The sequence below is a fragment of the Oncorhynchus clarkii genome, chromosome 5 (genome assembly GCF_045791955.1).
Source record: "Oncorhynchus clarkii lewisi isolate Uvic-CL-2024 chromosome 5, UVic_Ocla_1.0, whole genome shotgun sequence".
In the NCBI taxonomy this organism is placed as follows: domain Eukaryota; kingdom Metazoa; phylum Chordata; class Actinopteri; order Salmoniformes; family Salmonidae; genus Oncorhynchus; species Oncorhynchus clarkii.
The window spans coordinates 38719140-38740113 of record NC_092151.1 but is presented as its reverse complement, the minus strand read 5'-3'; the positions used below and the strand labels follow the sequence as shown (position 1 = coordinate 38740113).

General features: G+C 42.7%; 1 protein-coding gene and 2 non-coding genes across 4 annotated transcripts in view; 1 reads left to right on the top strand and 2 right to left on the bottom strand.

Moving 5' to 3' along the window:
* LOC139408787 (myosin VB) overlaps positions 1–20974 on the bottom strand; it is an 81820-nt gene that overhangs the window by 25329 nt on the left and 35517 nt on the right. For both annotated transcript variants that reach the window (XM_071153114.1, XM_071153113.1), the window contains exons 3-18: positions 20608–20779; positions 18808–18952; positions 17993–18149; positions 15646–15789; positions 15270–15351; positions 14952–15059; positions 14671–14780; positions 14283–14548; positions 10800–10881; positions 10034–10174; positions 9379–9501; positions 6547–6630; positions 4429–4581; positions 4115–4212; positions 1078–1164; positions 134–245 (exon numbers count right to left, since the gene is read on the bottom strand). In XM_071153114.1, coding sequence (XP_071009215.1) covers positions 134–245; positions 1078–1164; positions 4115–4212; positions 4429–4581; positions 6547–6630; positions 9379–9501; positions 10034–10174; positions 10800–10881; positions 14283–14548; positions 14671–14780; positions 14952–15059; positions 15270–15351; positions 15646–15789; positions 17993–18149; positions 18808–18952; positions 20608–20779 — 2064 coding nt within the window. The remainder of the gene's footprint in view (positions 1–133; positions 246–1077; positions 1165–4114; positions 4213–4428; positions 4582–6546; positions 6631–9378; positions 9502–10033; positions 10175–10799; positions 10882–14282; positions 14549–14670; positions 14781–14951; positions 15060–15269; positions 15352–15645; positions 15790–17992; positions 18150–18807; positions 18953–20607; positions 20780–20974) is intronic.
* On the top strand, positions 12210–12280 carry trnal-uaa (transfer RNA leucine (anticodon UAA)). Its single transcript has one exon. It is a non-coding gene; the product is annotated as a tRNA-Leu (tRNA).
* trnaa-ugc (transfer RNA alanine (anticodon UGC)) lies at positions 18536–18605 on the bottom strand. The gene has a single exon. It is a non-coding gene; the product is annotated as a tRNA-Ala (tRNA).

Genomic DNA, 20974 nt, shown 5'->3' with positions numbered 1-20974 from the left:
GGGTTTGTCCATTAGGACTGAAACTCATGACCTGCCTTTTTACATCCCCCTTCCCCCAGGTTCATATATTCAAAACCTGTTGTCTCTCAATACCGGAAAAGTTAACCGGAAATAGGGCGGAAATATTTCTTACCTTGACCAGGGTCTCTAGTAGGTTCCTACACACCAGTTTCTTGTCTCCTACGGTCATATCTGACTTCTTCATGAGGACTCTGTATCTGTTGAAGAAGTCTGGGTACGTCCACCTGGAATCACATAGGATTGGCTGAGATGCAAGTCAAAACACACACACAGCCCAAATCTGAAACAGGCATATTTTAATCCATGAAAAAGGAAACCATTTGTATTATTTTGAACAAAACAAAATTGTAAAAAAATGTCCTTACCACTTCCACGCAACATAAAGGCATGATTATTGTTAATCTCTAGTTTCTTTTTAGTTTGCAACCATGAGCAGGTCAGGACTAGTGTCAGTCCTCTAGACTTGAAACAGTAAGACTGCATAAGACAAAGTACTGCGTGAGAAAGTGCAATCTGTTTTATGCTGTGTAACGGAATCAAATTGTTATTAAGAGGGTTTTTGTGCTCTGTGGTGAATTGCTCTCCTGCTGTTCTCCCTCAGGGAAGCACGTACCTCAGGGGAGACGGAATTCAATTTCCTCCCTGCTTAGGACGACCAAGAAAGCTCAATGATGGAGCAATAAAAACAGACAGAGGAAGAGCCTCCGTCCAGGCAGCACAAATTACGGAAGTGACATTCCCATTACATCACCAGGAGTCGCATAACAATCCCATTCTATTACAATATATATAATAATAATAATAATAATAATAATAAGCCATTTAGCAGACATTTTTATCCAAAGTGACAGACAGCCTTGCGCGCATAATTTTTTTATATGGATGGTCCCAGCGGGTATCAAACCCTCGCCCTTTGGCGTTGCAAAGCGCAATGCTCTACCAACTGACCCACACAGGACCACAATCAATTTCTGTGCTTCCACTATCTATTGCACACAGCTGACAACTTGGCCACCCGTGTAACGGTAGTGCTCTGTGTGTGAGAAGCAATCTTACCTTGATGGGTACCCAGCAGCACTGATGCGGATGGTCTCCAGGACTCCACATGCCCTCAGTTGCTGCACAGCTCTCCTAGAGTCAAACCTGCAACAGAGAGAGGGACAAAAGAACACATATACAAAGTTTAAAAAAAAAAATCCCCATCACAATGGAAACACAGCATTCTGGGAGTAGGGTTAATTACCATACATATACACAGGTAAAGGCTATTTCCCTCTCCCTACTGTACCTGAGCTTAAGCTTCCCTTTCAGTATTGTACACATCTCCACTAGGCAGAAGACAGAAGCATTGAGAGGTGGTTAATGCTAGTCAGCTAGGTGCTGCCTGGGTAGACTGACTGTGTCCCTACATACAGCCGTCGGTATGTTTGCTAAAGTCCAGCCACAGCACGTGACCAAGGCACATCATTAGATTTAGAGACCTTGAAGAGGCATTTGTGCGAAAGAATGCATCAAGAAGATGGCAACATCACCTGACCTCTCCTTCTGTCCTGTCGACAATGTGTGCTGTCGTAGAAAAGCATCAGAACACAAGACAATTCCTTAAATCGACCTCGAAAAACAACAACCTAGGATATCTAGTGTGCTGGCTTAAATGCCCCATTCAACACTGCTTATCAAGACAACATTGTTTATTGAAAAGCAGTCTTTATTTTGGACGGGAGTTTCTGGTAACAGTCAACATGGTTGTGCCACTGTGAGCAAGAGAAACTGTTATTGAGTCAGAGGACTTGAGAGAGTTATTCAGCAAGAGACAGAATCAGCACCTCAGGCTACACTCGGGTCTAGGCAACCAAAGAACAAAACGGCACACGCAGGTTATGTCTCTCTCTCTCTGTCTGTCACACACAGTACTCTCTCCTGGTTGTCTTTTCCCATGACTCCATGCATGTTTATTAGTGTTCTGTATACATAAGCAAAAATTACCTCACAATGACCGTACCACGTTTAAATAAGAATGGCAGACCACATATTAGGCTCCAAGATCTGATTAGTGAAGCCAGTCACGGTAGGAAGTTGGCTTCTGATTCTTAAAACACACTGTACACAAACATACACACAGAACAGAGCCCTCTTTGTTTACTGTAGTAATACTGTACCGGTGGGTGCAGAAGTCCCAAAAGCACCTCTTCCACTAAAAATGAGCAAGGTTTTTCAGTCAACATGAAAAAAGGTTGCTAATCCAAACAACTTGGCTATTTGAGCAGAGAAGCTACATGAGACAGACAAGACCCACAAACTCTTCCGTATTCTGTTGCCTACATACAGTTGAAGTCGGAAGTTTACATACACTTAGGTTGGAGTCATTAAAACTTGTTTTTCAACCACTCCACAAATTTCTTGTTAAAAAACTACAGTTTTAGCAAGTCGTTTAGGACATCTACTTTGTGCATGACAAGTCATTTTTCCAACAATTGTTTACAAAACAGATTATTTCACTATATCGCAATTCCAGTGGGTCAGAAGTTTACATACACTAAGTTGACTGTGCCTTTGAACAGCTTGGAAACTTCCATAAAATGATGCCATGGCTTTAGAAGCTTCTGATGGGCTTCTGATAGGCTAATTGACATAATTTGAGTCAATTGCAGTGCCTCTTTGCTTGACATCATGGGAAAATCAAAAGAAATCAGCCAAGAACTCAATTTTTTTTTTTTTTTTTAGACCTCCACAAGACTGGTTCATCCTTGGGAGCAATTTCCAAATGCCTGAAGGTACCACGTTCATCTGTACAAACAATAGTCCGCAAGTATAAACACCATGGGACCATGCAGCCATCATACCGCTCAGGAAGGAGACACGTTCTGTCTCCTAGAGATGAACATACTTTGGTGCGAAAAGTGCAAATCAATCCCAGAACAACAGCAAAGGACTGTGTGAAGATGCTGGAGGAAACAGGTACAAAAGTATCAATATGCACAGTAATACGAGTCCAATATCGACATAACCTGAAAGGCCGCTCACCGAGGAAGAAGCCACTGCTCCAAAACCGGCATAAAAAAGCCAGACTACGTTTTGCAACTGCACATGGGGACAAAGATCGTACTTTTTGGAGGAATGTCCTCTGGTCTGATGAAGCAAAAATAGAACTGTTTGGTCATAATGACCATCGTTATGTTTGGAGGAAAAAGGGGGAGAAAAGGGGGAAGAACACCATCCCAACCGTGAAGCACGGGGTGGCAGCATCATGTTGTGGGGGTGCTTTTCTGCAGGAGGGACTGGTGCACTTCACAAAATAGATGGCATCATGAGGATGGAAAATGAAATGGATAATTTGAAGCTATATCTCAAGACATCAGTCAGGAAGTTAAAGCTTGGTCGCAAATGGGTCTTCCAAATGGACAATGACCCCAAGCATACTTCCAAAGTTGTGGCAAAATGGCTTAAGGACAACAAAGTCTAGGCATTGGAGTGGCCATCACAAAGCCCTGACCTCAATCCCATATAACTTTTGTGGGCAGAACTGAAAAAGCATGTGCGAGCAAGGATGCTGACAAACCTGACTCAGTTACACCAGCTCTGTCAGGAGGAATGGGCCAAAATTCGCCCAATTATTATTGTGGGAAGCTTGTGGAAGGCTACCCAAAACATTTGACCAAAGTTAAACAATTTAACAAGGCAAAGCTATCAAATACTAATTGAGTGTATGCAAACTTCTGACCCACTGGGAATGTGATGAAAGAAATTAAGGCTGAAATATATCACTCTCTCTACTATTATTCTGACATTTCACATTCCTAAATAATTGACCTACGACAGGGAATTTTTACTAGGATTAAATGTCAGGAATGTCATAAAAACTGAGTTTAAATTTAAATATATGTGTGTCCTTTTCTAGGGAGTTTTTCCTAGCCACCGTGCTTCTACACCTGCATTGCTTGCTGTTTGGGGTTTAAGGCTGGGTTTCTGTACAGCACTTTGTGACATCAGCTGATGTAAGAAGGGCTTTATAAATATATTTGATTTGGCTAAGGTGTATGTAAACTTCTGACTTCAACTGTACACCGTCACTGAAAAACAAATATTTACTCACGAGAATGCCTCCTTCTCATCATTAGGCTTGATGCAACGCACATAGTGGGGGGTGGTGGCATTCAGTGTCTCCATGAGAAGCTGCAGGGAGCTGCGGAACTACAGTGCACAGAGGAACGGAGGATGAGAAGTACTGCAAAGGCTAAGTTTTACAAAAAAAAACAATCATTGTAAAAATACAGACTTGTTACGTCATTGCTTCCTAATGAAAGGTTAAAGACATTGTTAAGAAAAGGACTATGACACTAACACAGACAGGCTCCTGTCCAAAGGCACACTGATTGAACTCATGATGGTGTCAGAGAGGATGCTAACCTGGTGGCCCACGGTTTTCCTGTGTTCCTTGTTGGGGACTTTAGGTGTCGGTTTGGCTGAGCGCACATTGATCCTGGAGGACTTGCTGGAAGAAGACGTGGAGCTGCTTCCGTCTTTATTAGTGTCCTGGAACAGATCCGCCACGAGCTGAAACTGGGAGAGGCGGAACATCATTAATATGTTTATCAGATTGTTTCATCCAAAACAACTTAGCATAAAACAGATTATATAAGCCATTTTACAGCCGGATAACAACATAAATTCACCAAACCGCACAAAAAAAGTGTCGTTGAATTTCCACAAAAATCTTTTTCATAAGATTGATTTTTTGCATAGTGCTGTGCTGTAGGATCCAGTGTAATGGCAGGGTGGGTGTGTTAAAGAACACTGATGAGACTACAGTAATGAAAAGCATGGCTGGACAGGACGTCAATAATCAAGCATTAAGGCGTCTGTCAGGATGGTCCTGTAGTCATATCTCCACAGCAGAACCAGTGAAGGTGAACAATTTGAGTGTCAAGCAGCAGCATTCACGTATTTGCGGTGGATGCAGAGGGAACATTGATAATAGCATAATAATATCTCAGTCACAGATAAGGCTGGTGCGGTAAAACAGTACTAATAGACTGCAGTGCAGTCCCACCATCCATACTGATAACTATTCTCTCATGCCAAACTTGCAACAACAAAAAAAATCTGAAATGAACACGAAATTCCTTTCGGAAAATGTTTCCTTTATCACTTTGCAAAGAATATGCTCTGTAAGCAGGATTGGACTTCTATGAAGATTGATGGAGGTTCCTTGATCCCTCCACCTCCTCTGGCTTGGGGTACAGCTCAGGTACCTCAGAGTTAGCAGGGCTTTCAGGCTGTGAGAGAGGATAGTAATGGTCCATTGAGGAAAGACTTATCGGCTGGAGGAAGTTTCATGAGCCTCACATGTCCTCCAAGGCTCTACAATGTTGATCGGTTTCTGCATCACTGTCAGCTAGATATGAGGGGGTTTAAACAAGCTAGGGGCTCTTGCCAAGTCCTCAACTACTGAGCAAAATTGACATTAGAAAATCAATTGAAATGACAGAGACAAAAAAATGCAGTACAGCATATTGTACACTATTGAGACGTGCTATGTCTTTATCACTGATTTTGTTTAGGAAACCTTATTACAGCATTTCCCAAACTCGGTCCTATCCATGCTGTTCAATGGAGCTTGGTGCCTTTCTGATACTAAATAGATTTGGCACAGACAAGATGCTTTTAGACAGAACATAAAATATGAAATCTCTCCTTGCCTCTCAATATTCCTTCTCATTTGCACGCTCTTAATGGCTGTTGCATTAGTAATGCTGAGGAGAGGATTTTGGCGAGAGGGAGACGAGATGGATGAAAGAGAAAGGGCCTAATACGAGATGAAGTGAACTAAAGTTGGTATTTGTCCCAAAGAGAGTGGCAGAGAGGTGGAACTGAACAGAAATGACTGAGAAAGCTAATGCACTTTTGGCTCTCACCACTTAATCAGTTAAAAAGTTCATGCAGAGAACATGAGCTGAAATTAGATTCCAATCAAGCAGTTTGAGTTTGGCTGGGAGAGGCAGGAGTCAGCGGATCTCTAGAAAGTGTGTGTGTGTGTGTGTGTGTGGGAGACAATTCATCTGCAATATATTAGAATTTTGATCTGACATCTTAATTTACGTTTCATGTATTTCAAATGAGAATGTAAAGCAGGATTTAAACATCAGGGTTCATGTGAAGTGTTGCCAAGTTGTCAGTCTCGCTTTAAACAACAACTATATCTGATAGGGGCTATACTTCCCATCATATGAACCTGTGAAATGCTTCCAACTTGCCACTTTCTAAATCGTTGCACTCTATCCCAAAACTGAAGCCTCTTTCAGCAGTAATCAAATTTGGTAAAAAACTTTTACGGTGCTGCTTTTCCAAGAAAGAAGTCCACACACGGTTAAATGAGTTAGAGCTTAAAAACATAATTCTTTGCGACATGCTTTCTGCATTTAAGTGGTCAGAGTGGGCTGTTCAGTGTGAGTTAAAGTGTCCACTAGAAGCATTTTGATGATTGTGTCATTGGGGTAGCGATCTAATGACATTGTTTTATCTCACCTTGCTGGCCTTCAGAATGTTGATGTGTTCCTCATAGACGGTGTCTCTGTTCTTCTCCAGGAAGCCATCACACTGGTACTCAACCTGCCAAGGGAGGGGAACAGAGATATACATACATATATGTATATAACAGACTACACTTCACAGCCAAATACACTGTCAACTAAATTAGCAAACATTTAATCAACTATGGTATTTATGTACAATAGGGACTGAGGGTTGTTTGTTCAAATCCCAGGTGGCCCATACAGTCCTGCTGTTGTGTCCCACAGCAATGCACTTACAGGAACCGTCGACAAACATCCAGTGGTCCATTGAATAATTTAAAGCATGTGGCAGTTTAAACAGAAGCATTTACTGAGCATGGGGGAAAAAAGAAGATGAACCAGATTAGCAAACATTGTTTATTTATAAAAAGTCATATGTAAAATAACACGAGTGCAGGTATTGTTTGGAAGGAAATCCATCCGCCAGTCAGTCTATCGTCCTTCCCTTTTGTCTGTCCATTAGCAGCCCCAGCCTCCAGGCAGTCTGGTGTCACACTTCACCCCTGCTCTGTCCTCTTTCTCACAGATAGGGTTGCAGGCTGTTCGAAATTGTACAGCCGTGGCCAAAAGTTTTGAGAAGGACACAAATATTAATTTCCAAAGTTTGCTGCTTCAGTGTATTTAGACATTTTTGTCAGATGTTACTATGGGAAAATTGAAGTATAATTACAAGCATTTCATAAGTGTCAAATGCTTTTATTGACAATTACATGAAATTGATGCAAAGAGTTCATATTTGCAGTGTTGACCCTTCTTTTTCAAGACCTCTGCAATCCGCCCTGGCATGCTGTCAATTAACTTCTGGGCCACATCCTGACTGATGGCAGCCCATTCTTGCATAATCAATGCTTGAAGTTTGTCAGAATTTGTGGGGTTTTGTTTGTCCACCCGCCTCTTGAGGATTGACCACAAGTTCTCAATGGGATTAAGATCTAGGGAGTTTCCTGGCCATGGACCCAAAATATCGATGTTTTGTTCCCCGAGCCACTTAGTTATCACTTTCGCCTTATGGCACGGTGTTCCATCATGCTGGAAAAGGCATTGTTCGTCACCAAACTGTTCCTGGATGGTTGGGAGAAGTTGCTCTCGAAGGATGTGTTGGTACCATTCTTTATTCATGGCTGTGTTCTTAGGCAAAATTGTGAGTGAGCCCACTCCCTTGGCTGAGAAGCAACCCCTCACATTAATGGTCTCAGGATGCTTTACTGTTGGCATGACACGGGACTGATGGTAGCGCTCACCTTGTCTTCTCCGGACAAGCTTTTTTCCGGATGCCCCAAACAGTCCTCAGCAGTTCAATCCCTGTACCCTTTGCAGAATATCAGTCTGTCCCTGATGTTTTTCCTGGAGAGAAGTGGCTTCTTTGCTGCCCTTCTTGACACCAGGCCATCCTCCAAAAGTCTTTGCCTCACAGTGCATGCAGATGCACTCACACCTGCCTGCTGCCATTCCTGAGCAAGCTCTGTACTGGTGGTGCCCTCCGATCCCGCAGCTGAATCAACTTTAGGAGACAGTCCTGGCGCTTGCTGGACTTTCTTGTGCGCCCTGAAGCCTTCTTCAAAACAATTGAACCGCTCTCCTTGAAGTTCTTGATGATCCGATAAATGGTTGATTTAGGTGCAATCTTACTGGCAGCAATATCCTTGCCTGTGAAGCCCTTTTTGTGCAAAGCAATGATGACGGCACATGTTTCCTTGCAGGTAACATGGTTGATAGAGGAAGAACAATGATTCCAAGCACCACCCTCCTTTTGAAGCTTCCAGTCTGTTATTCAAGCTCAATCAGCATGACAGAGTGATCTCCAGCCTTGTCCTCGTCAACACTCACACCTGTGTTAACGAGAGAATCACTGACATGATGTCAGCTGGTCCTATTGTGGCAGGGCTAAAATACAGTGGATATTTTTGGGGGGATTCAGTTAATTTGCATTGCAAAGAGGGACTAATTGCAATTCATCTGATCACTCTTCATAACATTCTGGAGTATACGCCATCATACAAACTGAGGCAGCAGACTTTGTGGAAATTAATATTTGTGTCATTCTCAAAACTTCCGGCCACGACTGTACAACTAGCGAGAGAGAGGAAGAACAGTAATTGAATGCAGATCCTACTCCTTTTCACTTGAAGACTTAGACGAAGAGAAACATCCCGAGGGAATCGGTTTAATACCATCTTAACAGAGGAGAGCTGGGGAAATCCTATCTACATTAACAGGACTCTCTCGTCCCACTCTAGCCACTCACATCCCTAGCTTTTCACGGAAATTACCACGGTAAATAAAAGGACATTGCTACAGCTGCCTGCCTTTCATCTGTTTACATGACCCACTTTAGGCAGACACACAGGCAGTCCTTTCTACGTAGTGCCAGCTCCTCTGCGTAGTAGCGCTGCTCTTTGAGTTAATTAGAGCTTGTGTATGTGTCATAAGGAGGAGGGGTGACATTGCAGGGCCAATGAGATCACTCACAATAATACTAACACACAAAGCCTCTCTGATGAGTCATCATGGGATAATCATATTAGCTCTTTTCAGGCAAAGCCCCTGCAATGAGGGTGATTCATGTCAGGTTCTTTGAATAGCATGTTCCCAATTATTCAGCCAGGTATACTGAAGCAGTTTGGTTTAAACACAACCTTTGCTTAAGGACAGAAACAATAGGATTTCCTGGCCAAAATGACATTTGAACCAACAGCCTAGCATCAGGTCAATTTTCACCTAACTGAAGAGCCATACGTACAGGTGCTTTTCATGTGAAACATGTCTCTAGGCTGGGTCTACCCACCTTATCAGCAAAGTGAATGATAATGAAAGATATGTTGGACATCCGTGGTTTCTGGAAATGGACACTGCTTGAAAGGCGATCGTACAGCTTCTGGCACCAGTTCTGATCTGTCCCTTTGGGCACCTGTAGCAGCAGCAGGTGAGGGGGAAATAAAGGAGAAATATTATATAAAACCATGAAGGAAACCAAAACTTTCTATCCAGGTTAGTTGTGCTCAGAATAACAATTATTTTGAGGTTGTTCCAAATTATCGTCAATAACTTCAAAGGGCTGTGGGATGAGGATGAGTGAAATAAATAAGTCATCAGTTTTGTTGCAAAGTCCTTAACTCCGATAACAATCCGGATGCAGGCAGGGGAAAACAGACGCAGGCCACGCTGTGCACCTATGAATGCAGGATGAATCCCATTAACTGAGACCAGAGGTTTAAAATGCAGGGATCAGCAGTGTGTTCCGCTCTGCTCCCTCCAGACCAAAACACAGGAGATTGTTCAACACCTGTGACTGCTCAAGTGCATTCAGCGTTAAAACTCCTCCAGTAGCCAATTGTTCATATACACTTCCCCGCTAATGCATCCCAAAAAGAGAAGTTAAGAACAGACAGAATTCAGGACTAAAGACAAATACATTATGTATGTAAGACTGGGTACTCCACCTTGCACTCCTCATCCAGCAGGTCCAGAATGCCCAGCTTGGCCTCGATGAGGTCGATACACGGCTGGTTGTCATAGAAGTCGATGAGCGTCCAGGGGATCTGCTCCTTCATGTACTCCTCCTGCTCCAGCTTGAACACATGCTGAGGACACAGAGAGACAGTCCCACAGTGAGCTACAGCACAGTAGGTTATCAGTTAGACTAAGTCCTGAATTATTTCACTTGAAAACATTCATGTTGAGTCATGAGGTTAACCGCTAGAAGTTCTCAGGTCTCCTCTACTGAACATTGGAATATAAGGTAGATAGCTACACTGAGTGTACAAAACATTAGGAACACCATCCTAATATTGAGTTGCAACCCCTTTCGCCCTAAGAGCTACCTCAATTCGTCAGGGGCATGTATACTCCAGTTGTGTGAAGTCGGCTGGATGTCCTTTGGGTGGTGGACCATTTTTGATACATACTGGAAGCTGTTGAGCGTGAAAATTATTGCAACACTGTTGAGTTTAACACACTCAAACCGGTGCGCCTGGCACTTTCCATTTTGTCTGAATGGCACACATACACAATCCATGTCTCAAGGCTTAAAAATCCTTCTTTAACCTGTCTCCTCCCCTTCATCTACAATGATTTTAGTGGATTTAACAGGTAACATCAATAAGGGATCGTATCGTTCACCTGGTCAGTCGATGTCATGAAAAGAGCAGGTGTTCTTAATGTTTTGTACACTCAGTGTATATTATAAAATATAAGACTTAAACTCACTTGGTTGAACTGCTGCTGCAGTTTCTCATTGGCGTAGTTGATGCAGAACTGCTCAAAGCTGTTTATCTCAAAGGTCTCAAATCTGTTCAGATGAAGAGAAAACAGTCACATATTTGGTGAGTCGGAAGTCTCCGGTCTATTTTCATCCTCTGTTTGAGACAGTGATTTTAGGCCTAGAGGAAAACTAAATAGTAAATAATGTAGTGTGTAATTTTGGAGTCACTTTTATTCTAAATGAGAAGATAATGTTTCTAAACACGTCTACATTCATGTGGATGCTACCATGAATACTGATAATCTGGAATTAATTGTGAATAATGATGAGTGAGAAAGTTACAGATGCACAAATATATTATCCCCCCAAAAATGTTAACCTCCCCTGTTATTGTAATAATCTGAAACGCAACCAACTCAAAACAGAAAATGCATCCAGCAAATGTGTAGTCACAAGCTTGATGTAGTCATAGTGTGCTATGAATATGGGACCAAATACTTAACTTTTTACTACTTTAATACACATAAGTGAATTTGTCCCAATAGATTTGGTCCCCTAAAATTGGGGGACTATGTACAAAAAGTGCTGTAATTTCTAAATGGTTCACCTCAAATTAAAGTGGACAGTCTGAACTTTAACCTCATAGTCATTGTACAATTTCAAATCCAAAGTGCTGGAGTCCAGAGACAAACAACGACAAAAATGTCCCTTATATTTTGAGCTCTCTGTTGATCAGGTGTTAAACTCATTCCACAGAGGGCCGAGTGTCTGCGTGGTTTCACTCCTCCCTTACACTTGATTAATATATTAATGTCACTAATTAGTAAAGCACTCCCCTCACCTGGTTGTCTAGGTCTATAAAAATAAACTGCAGAAACTAGGCCCTCCATGGAATGATTTTGACACCCCTGCTGCATAGCCACGGGAAGTAGCAGAACCCCCTGAAAAATCTGAATTAAAAATATATTTATACAAAAAAAAAAATTAAGTACTGCAGTATGCCTTTACCAGTATTGGCGGATAGCAATGGGCAAAACATTTTTTTGACAGCATCTCTGATTTGGCAAATAAGGTAGCTGTATAATTAAGAAGTGCATCTAGCAGGATTCAATAGTAAGAGTAAGAGTTGCCTTGTCCCTTTCTTTGCGATTGTCATTCTAATGGAATCCAGAAAGAACAAAACCATGTTCTCAAACACTTACATCAAAAGGTGCAAAGACACAAAACATCCACATCAAATGAAATATTTTTTCTTAAATCAAATAACATGGAAAACAACCACTTTTTGTGAGGTATTAATGTACCCTCCTTACAAACCACTTAAATGTAAATTACCGTATTGTACATAGGCTGGTCATCAAGGTTTGTACCTGTACACTTTCCATCACAATACAGTAATTGAGTACATTGATGATGATGTGGCTCAGTTGGTAGAGCATGGCACTTAAAATGCTACGGTTGTGGGTTCGATTCCCACATGGGACCAGTACGAAAAAGTATGAAAATGTATCCACTCGCTACTTTAAGTTGCTCTGGATAAGACTGTCTACTAAAATGGAAAAGGAATGAATAGACCATTTCACTTTTCACATAGAAATCAGTTGCATTTGCAAAGTATTTCAAGAAACTGGGAAACATGACAAACAGTGAATCAAGCAAGCATTTTATATTCCACAAGTATTTTCAGATTAACTGCTTTGTACAGATAATTATCAGACTCAAGTTACAAATACCCCACCGCTGTATGTCTTATTATTTGGGCTTTCTACTGTAGCTCAGCATCTTTCTCCTCCCAGCGCCAGGCCAGGCTGCCAGTTTTATCAATAATCTAACCCACAGCAGAGAACCAATTAAGCCCTCAGTCAAACAGGGTCATGAATAAGAAAAGCACAGCTACCCCAATTCAATATGGTTCCATCCTCTATCTACTGTAATGAAAAGAGGCACTTAAACACAGGGGATGGAGGTATTTGAGTGTTCACACACACAGATGTGTATGTGGCAGTGTCTACAGACAATCACGGATTACAATGGGAAAACCAGGCACGTCGCGGACACCGACGTCTTGCTCCCAGTCAAGCTAAACACCTTCTTCACCCGCATTGAGGATAACACAGTGCTGTCGACGTGGCCCGCTCCCAAGGACTGTGGGCTCTCGTTCTCCGTGTCCGACTTGAGTAAGGCGTGCTCACCTTCGCAAGGCTGCCGGCCCAGGCGGGGTCCCTAGCCGCGTCCTCAGAGCATGCGCAGACCAGCTGACTGGAGTGTTTACGGACATATTCAATCTCTCCCTATCCGATGTCAGCTGTCCCCACTTGCTTCAATATGTCCACCATTGTTCCTGTACCAAAGATAACGGTAACTGAACTAAATGACTTTCGCTCCGTGGCACTCACTTCTGTCATCATGAAGTGCTTTAAGAGTCTAGTTAAGGATCATATCACCTCTACCTTACATAACACCCGAGACCAAGGGTGTACAGCCCACATCCGGCCAGCCGGGCACTTCAATCCGGCCTGTGAGACATAAATATATTTTTTTGCCCTATTTTCTCCCCAATTTTGTGGTATCCAATTGGTAGTTACAGTCTTGTCCCATCGCTGCAACTCCAGTACAGACTGAGAGTATATAACAAAGTATTGAGATAAACTTTTGTTATTGACCAAATACTTATTTTCCACCATTATTTGCAAATAAATTCATTAAAAATCCTACAATGTGATTTTCTGAATTTTTTTTCTCTCATTTTGTTTGTCATAGTTGACGTGTACCTATGATGAAAATTACAGGCCTCTCTCATATTTTTAAGTAGGAGAACTTGCACAATTGGTGGCTGACTAAATACTTTTTTGCCCCACTGTATACAGAGACATAGAATCACTGGTCACTTTAATAATGGAACACTACTCACTTTAATAATGTTTACATACTGCTGTACTCATCTCTTATGTATATACTGTATTCTATGCAATGCCACTCCGACATTGCTCGTCCTAATATTTATATATTTCTTAATTCCATTATTTTACTTTTAGATTTGTGTGTATTGTTGTGAATTGTTAGATGTTACTACACTGTTGGAGCTAGGAACACACACATTTCGCTACAGCAGCAATAACATCTGCTAAATATGTGTATGTGACTGATAACATTTGATTTGATTTGCACAGATAAAGAGCAGTTTTGAAATCTACTCATCAAATATCATGCTTCTCCGTGCCTTTAGTACAGAAAACATTGTGTGACAGAACTGCGAGGGAAAATTATGTTCTTCTGTGTGTCTGCTGTCACAGTGTGTTAACTTACTGCCCGCCTGGGATGCTTTTACCATTCACCATGGCTGAGATTACACTCCTGAAATAAGACTTATATTGCTGGCATGAAAATCGGGTCTCACCACACAGTCAAATTTCTCTCACAATCCCAAACCAACCCACTGTTGAGCTTTGTTTTCAGAGGTTCTGGGGAGCACAGGTGGGCAGTCTTACCCGTAGATGTCCAGAACACCGATGAAGGAGTGTTGTTTGGAGGAGGTGTGCAGGGACTTGTTGACGTGCTCCACGATCCAGTCAAACATGTGGGCGTAGATGTGTTTGGCGAGCGCGTCGCGGGCATTAGCCGCCTGTTTGCGGGACATGTTCTTGACGTAGGTCTCTGACGTGGTGACCAGCTTCCTGTGACATAGCCAGTGTTCCATCTGCTCCAGCTCCACCCCCAGCAACCGGCAAAAGTGCGTCAAGTGAGGGTCGTTCCTCTACAAACAAACACAGATTTACTCAATAAATGATGTATAGAGAAGATATACGGTTTGAGGATGTGATGTGGAACTATAAACTCAAACAGAATTAAGCTGGATAAGGCTGTATAGTGACATACTGATATGTGGCAGGAGTCTCCGTCTCTCTCCGAGCAGATCTCCACGTTCCCCAGATGCAGAATGGAAGCTATGATTCTGAAGATGCTGCTTTGATTGCTCTCCTTAACACCTGCAAAAACAATCCACAGTAAGGTAAATATTGTTCCACAGGGAGGTTGAAAAAAAGAACAAAAACCCAGTCAGTATTTATGTCCAAGATACATAAACCCCTTTGTTCTGAGCCTGCTCTAATGTAGCGGTGTTACCATCTTAGAATGTACCCATGCAGTCAGACCGTTACCCAGTAGTGTAAAGGCTTCCTTCGTCTTCTTGAAGTCCTCGGCATCATTCACCCCCTCAATGAAGATGTTCTCTCCTTGCGATGTGAAGATGAAGTCTTCCGCACTGGCTTTAAGATGAAAGCAGAGACAGGAATAAACGTATTAGAAAAGTGTTCCTATCTGAACGTCCTCACAGACGACACGTACTATTCTCTGAATGTAGTTCGAAGGACTATGCTCCAGTAAACATGACATAGAAAAATAACGATTGCAGTTATTATGCAGTTGCTTCCTTAACAGAAACGTAGTTGAATATTGGCTCGGTCTGTGACACTTACTCAAGGCTAGGTCTTTGAACTCCGGGAAGCTAGCAGAGGCACACAACTGGTAGAAGATGTGGTAATTCCTCTCATCCTCAGCCTAAAAAGCAGAAATATACTACACTTAACTCTTTATCAATAATATATTCTGATGAATGAAAGACTTTTGTTAGATCATGAGTTCCCACAGGCTGCAATTTAATATTCTATTAATTTCTGTAAAGTACTTAGATACGTTTATTTTGATATTTGATTGGCTGGGGAAAAAAACATGTCAAGCTAGGACCTAATCAAATGTTTAAATGAAGGAGAGTAAATGTGAAGGGAAGCACGGACTTAGTAAGCAGTAATACAGAGTTTCATCCCAGACTGCGCAGCGTGGAGTTACACGTACCTGGAACACCACCCTCGACTTCTCCAGCAGATACGTGCGCATGTTGGCACCTATTATGTGATAACGCCTGTCAAAACCAATCTGGATGTACTTCCCAAAACGACTGCTGTTGTCATTGCGCGTGGTTTTCGCATTTCCAATAGCCTGAAAAGAGAAGCAGAGAGGGTGGAGAAAAAAAAGTGGGAGAGTTTCAGAGATCAAAAGAAAATCATAACCACTGTAAAAATAGATTTAAACTCGGCAAAAAAAGAAAGGTCCTCTCACCGTCAACTGCATTTACTTTCAGCAAACTTAACGTGTAAATATTTGTATGAACATAACAAGATTCAACAACTGAGACAAACTGAACAAGTTCCACAGACATGTGACTAACAGAAATAGAATAATGTGTCCCTGAACAAAGGGGGGGGGGGGGGGGGGGTCAAAATCAAAAAGTAACAGTGTGGTGTGGCCACCAGCTGCATTAAGTACTGCAGTGCATCTCCTCATCATGGACTGCACCAGATTTACCAGGTCTTGCTGTGAGATGTTACCCCACTCGTCCACCAAGGCACCTCCAAGTTCCCGGACATTTTTGGGGGGAATGGCCCTAGCCCTCACCCTCCGATCCAACAAGTCCCAAACGTGCTCAATGGGATTGAGATCCGTGCTCTTCGCTGGCCATGGCAGAACACTGACATTCCTCTCTTGAAGAACGAGCAGTATGGCTGGTGGCATTGACATGCTGGAGGCTCATGTCAGGATGGGCCTGCAGGAAGGGTACCACATGAGGGAGGAGGATGTCTTCCCTGTAACACACAGCGTTGAGATTGCCTGCAATGACAACAAGCTCAGTCCGTTGATGCTGTGACACACCGCCCCAGACCATGACGGATCCTCCACCTCCAAAAATCGATCCCGCTCCAGAGTACAGGCTTCGGTGTAACGCTCATTCCTTTGACGATAAACGTGAATCTGACCATCACCCCTGGTGAGACAAAACCCTGACTCAGTGAAGAGCACTTTTTGCCAGTCCTGTCTGGTCCAGCAACAGTGGGTTTGTGCCCATAGGCGATGTTGTTGCCGGTGATGTCTGGTGTGAACAGGCCTACAAGCGCTCAGACCAGCCTCTCTCAGCCTATTGCGGACAGTCTGAGCTCTAATGGAGGGATTGTGCATTCCTGGTGTAACTCAGGCAGTTGTTGCCATCCTGTACCTATCCTACAGGTGTGATGTTTGGATGTTCCGATCCTGTTGTTTCATGTGATCTGCCACTGCGAGGATGATCAGCTGTTCGCCGTGTCTCCCTGTAGCGTTGTCTTAGGCGTCTCACAGTCCAGACATTGCAATTTATTGCCCTGGCCACATCTGCAGTCCTCATGCCTCCTTGCAGCATGCCTAAGGCACGATCACGCAGATGAGCAGGGACCCTGGGCATCTATCTTTTGGTGTATTTCAGAGTCAGTAGAAAGGCCTCTTTAGTGTCCTAAGTTTTCACAACTGTGACACCATCTGTAAGCTGTTAGTGTCTTAACGACCGTTCCACTGGCGCATGTTCATGAATTGTTTATGGTTCATTGAACAATCATGGGAAACAGTGTTCAAACACTTTACAATGAAGATCTGTGAAGTTATTTGGATTTGTACTAATTATCTTTGAAAGACAGGGTCCTGAAAAAAGAAAGATTATGTTTTTGCTGAGTTTATATCTTCTGAAATTGTGATTCATGCCACACAAAAACCTTTAGCTTCTCCTTGCTGCTCGTAATGTGCCTTGACAGTTGTAAAGCTCCTAATTTTGAGTTGTCTCATCTGCCAAGATGGAGACTGTGCCCAACTGGCCTTGCATACAGATCTGTCCTGTTTCTTCACTCTCACTGATCTAGCTGAGGTGAGGCTGGTAATGGACTCAGAGATGTCGGACTCTCCTCAGCTATAACTTCCTGAAGGACAGAGAGTAATGAGAACTTTCTAGCTAGCAGCTTCTCCTAGCCGTATCTTCCCAGGCAGGCTGTGGGACTTTGCTGTTAATGGACTCCTGGTGTGTTTAGCTTCTCCACCTACAGTTTACAAAATGATTCCCCATAAGAATACTGTGCTGTAATCTCTACAAAGTTACAGCTGAGTTCATAAAACTTTCAGGGCATAGAAAAAGTATAACACGATGACGTTTTCACGAGAACCCATCGAAGCAGGTAAATAAAATATTACCTGGTTGTCCAGAAGATACATGTGTCATCTCCAAAAAGACACAAATCATATTATGTAACCCATATATTCCCGGATCGACCTCCTTTACTAGGATGCCATTCTGCTGGGCTGGCCTACAGTATGGGACCAGCAGCCCATCCCCAGTTCCCCTCCTCACCTCCATGATGGGGCTGGAGGCCAGCACCTTCTCCTCAACGTTGGTGTCGTTGGCCGACCCTCCCACAGTGGCGAAGAACCGCATGGCGTACTTAGCAGAGACGGTCTTCCCTGCCCCCGACTCCCCACTTACTATGATGGATTGGTTCCTCTCATCTCTACGGGAAAAGAAAGAGAGAAAGACATTTGGAACACTTCATGAAAAGGGGTAACTGACCAGAGCTGCATTAAAAATGGGCCACGTCTAGAGTTACACAACGCTCATTTTCTCTACATGACTGGAGTTGCCAGGACTACCCAGCACGTAGGCAGTGGCCATGGTATTTATTGTCTTTTGCTCTACAGAGAAGAGCAGCATTGATGAGGTTGACAGTTAATGTGGACCGGAGCACTGTTATTATCCACCCACATCTTCCATTGAAGACACAGTTTATCTCTGTGGCGACTCATTATTCAGTCCCACACCAACACTATTTACATTTTAGCAGACGCTCTTATCGAGAGTGCATACATTTACATTTCACACTTTTTTCTCCCCTCATACTGGTCCCCCATGGGAATTGAACCCACAACCCTGGCGTTGCAAGCGCCACACTCTACCAACTGAGCCACACACTATCAAAATGACATATCAAACCGAATGAGGAGTCAAGTGCTTGCTACGCAGCTCCACGTGCCACACAGTAACAACTCAATTGCTTCCCAAAACAGACTAATGTATAGAATGTGGTTATTAATTGGCAACTCTTCCAGGTCTAACACATTAACAGTATCCTGAGTTATACCCGTTTAGCTGTACCCTGGCTCATCCAGTACCTGGCCATCTGCTTGTATGCCTCCTCAGCAACAGCAAAGATGTGTGGGTCCATGTCTCCCATGTTCTGCCCACTGTAGGCATTGATGACCTCCTCTCCATAGATCTGAAGCTGGTCGTAGGGGTTGATGGCCACCAGTACGATACCTATAGAGGAAGGAGGGAAGGGAGGACAGAGAAAATAGTATGGCCAGTCAGTGAGACTGTAACCTCTAGTTACTTAATCCTATATTTAGTAATACATCCCATATATTCTTGTGTATTTGTGTGTCTCTGGGGTTTGCAACCCAGCTGAGGATCTCAGCCATCTATTTCCTGTGTTTGAGCAGTGCAAAATCCACTTGGTCACTGAAATCTTGCTGGATTGATTGCTTTCATTTCACTGGTGACTCTTTCCCACTATTGCTTGTGCCATTCGTTCGTCTCCCCCCCGTTAATGTAATGACCGCGGAAACGTTTGTAATGACCTGCATATATACAGTATGCTGGATGTATTGGTAATGGCTGAAATGGGCTCAATAAAATACATTGGCTTTCCGTTGCATCTATAAGAACGCTAACGCTTCGTACGGGATTTAACGTCTTCGACAGTTACATCACAGGAAAGAGAACAAAGATAAAAAAGGTATTTTGATGGGTGTTAGTTTTTTTTTGGTCCAATTTGAAAAAAAAAGTAATGATTTAATACAGTTGAAATATTTACAAATTAAATGCGCTGAAATGAAAGCAACTTCTGAAAATGAAAATTTGTGACATTATGATCTCACAAACATTGTCAAATATGTTTGGATGGGTGTAATCTAGAGCCAAGCGTGTAGAGTTCTATTAGCATCGGTTATCCTTCTCTTGACACACTTGTCAAATTATGCACGAGAAAGTTACAAAACAGGAAGGAGTAACCTAGAGACAGAGCAAGTTTTGGGTGGCTCCACCCCTTTATATGCATTTATTCATGAATGCAAATACACCCAGCATACTGTATATATGCAAATGAGGCAACATACTTTCACAAAGTATTTAAGAAATACCTGATATACTAAGAAAATATATGAGAAAGTAAATACCTGAATTCCCACCAGAATACCTTAAGTCCATTAATTGTATGTGCATCTACATTTTAGTCATTTAGCAGACGCTCTTATCCAGAGTGACTTACAGTTAGTGTGTTCACATTAAGATAGCTAGGTGGGACAACAACATATCACAGATAATAATAATAATAATAATAATTAGATAATCCTATCATACAGTACAGTACAATATGCTACTGTGGGTAAAAACACATTGTTAACAGCCCTTTGTATTTTTCCTGCTACCTTTGATAGGCAAATACTATCAAAACATATGACAACATCCATATTACCAGAGGAATGTAGTAGGCTCACCCAAGTTTGCAATGGCAGGGTTACTATGGGGACAGATTTCCCTAATTAAAACATGATGGTGATATCTATGGCCAGTGTAGGTTTAACAGACAAATATTGTCTTTGCTCATTCCCCTTTGTCTGCTTTGTTAAGGGCGCATACCACACATGGCAACAGCTCACTCATTGGCTGTTTAAGTCAATGGAACCCTAGTTGATTGGGGAATTGGGAGGACAGGTTTGTAAAAGTTGGGACAAGACAACCATTAAAAAAGGTAAATGAAAGCCTCGACCCTACACATGGTGTAAAATAAGCCAGCTACCATAATAAACGTAGGAGGAATTTTTAGCACAAGGTCAGACTCTATACAGACTAGACATTCTGGTTACTATAAGTAGCGCTGTCAGAGCAGGTGGTGGTACAGTATAGAGACTTACCACAGTATGTGTAGATGTGGTTGGGCTCGAGGAAGCGCACTTTGAGGTTGTGTAGGACAGCAGGCTCGTGAAGGTAGCTGAGCGCTGTGAGGTCATTCTCCCCCACCAGGATATCAGGGTTCCGGAGGAAGGGAAGAGGGTTGTCTTTGGGCCCGATGCGGTATTCCAACGGCTGGGACAGGAGGGGTTCAAGCCAAAAAATGTCAATACTAAAAAAACATTCAAAGCAAAGTATGTGCACCTAGTTTGAGGGTATGATGACTCCCTTTATCAGAAATCACATCGCAGCACTGCCCATAACTACACATGTTAAAGGATATGGATTTGGTGGCTTCTAGGTGTTTATGAATCATACCTGTATCAACTA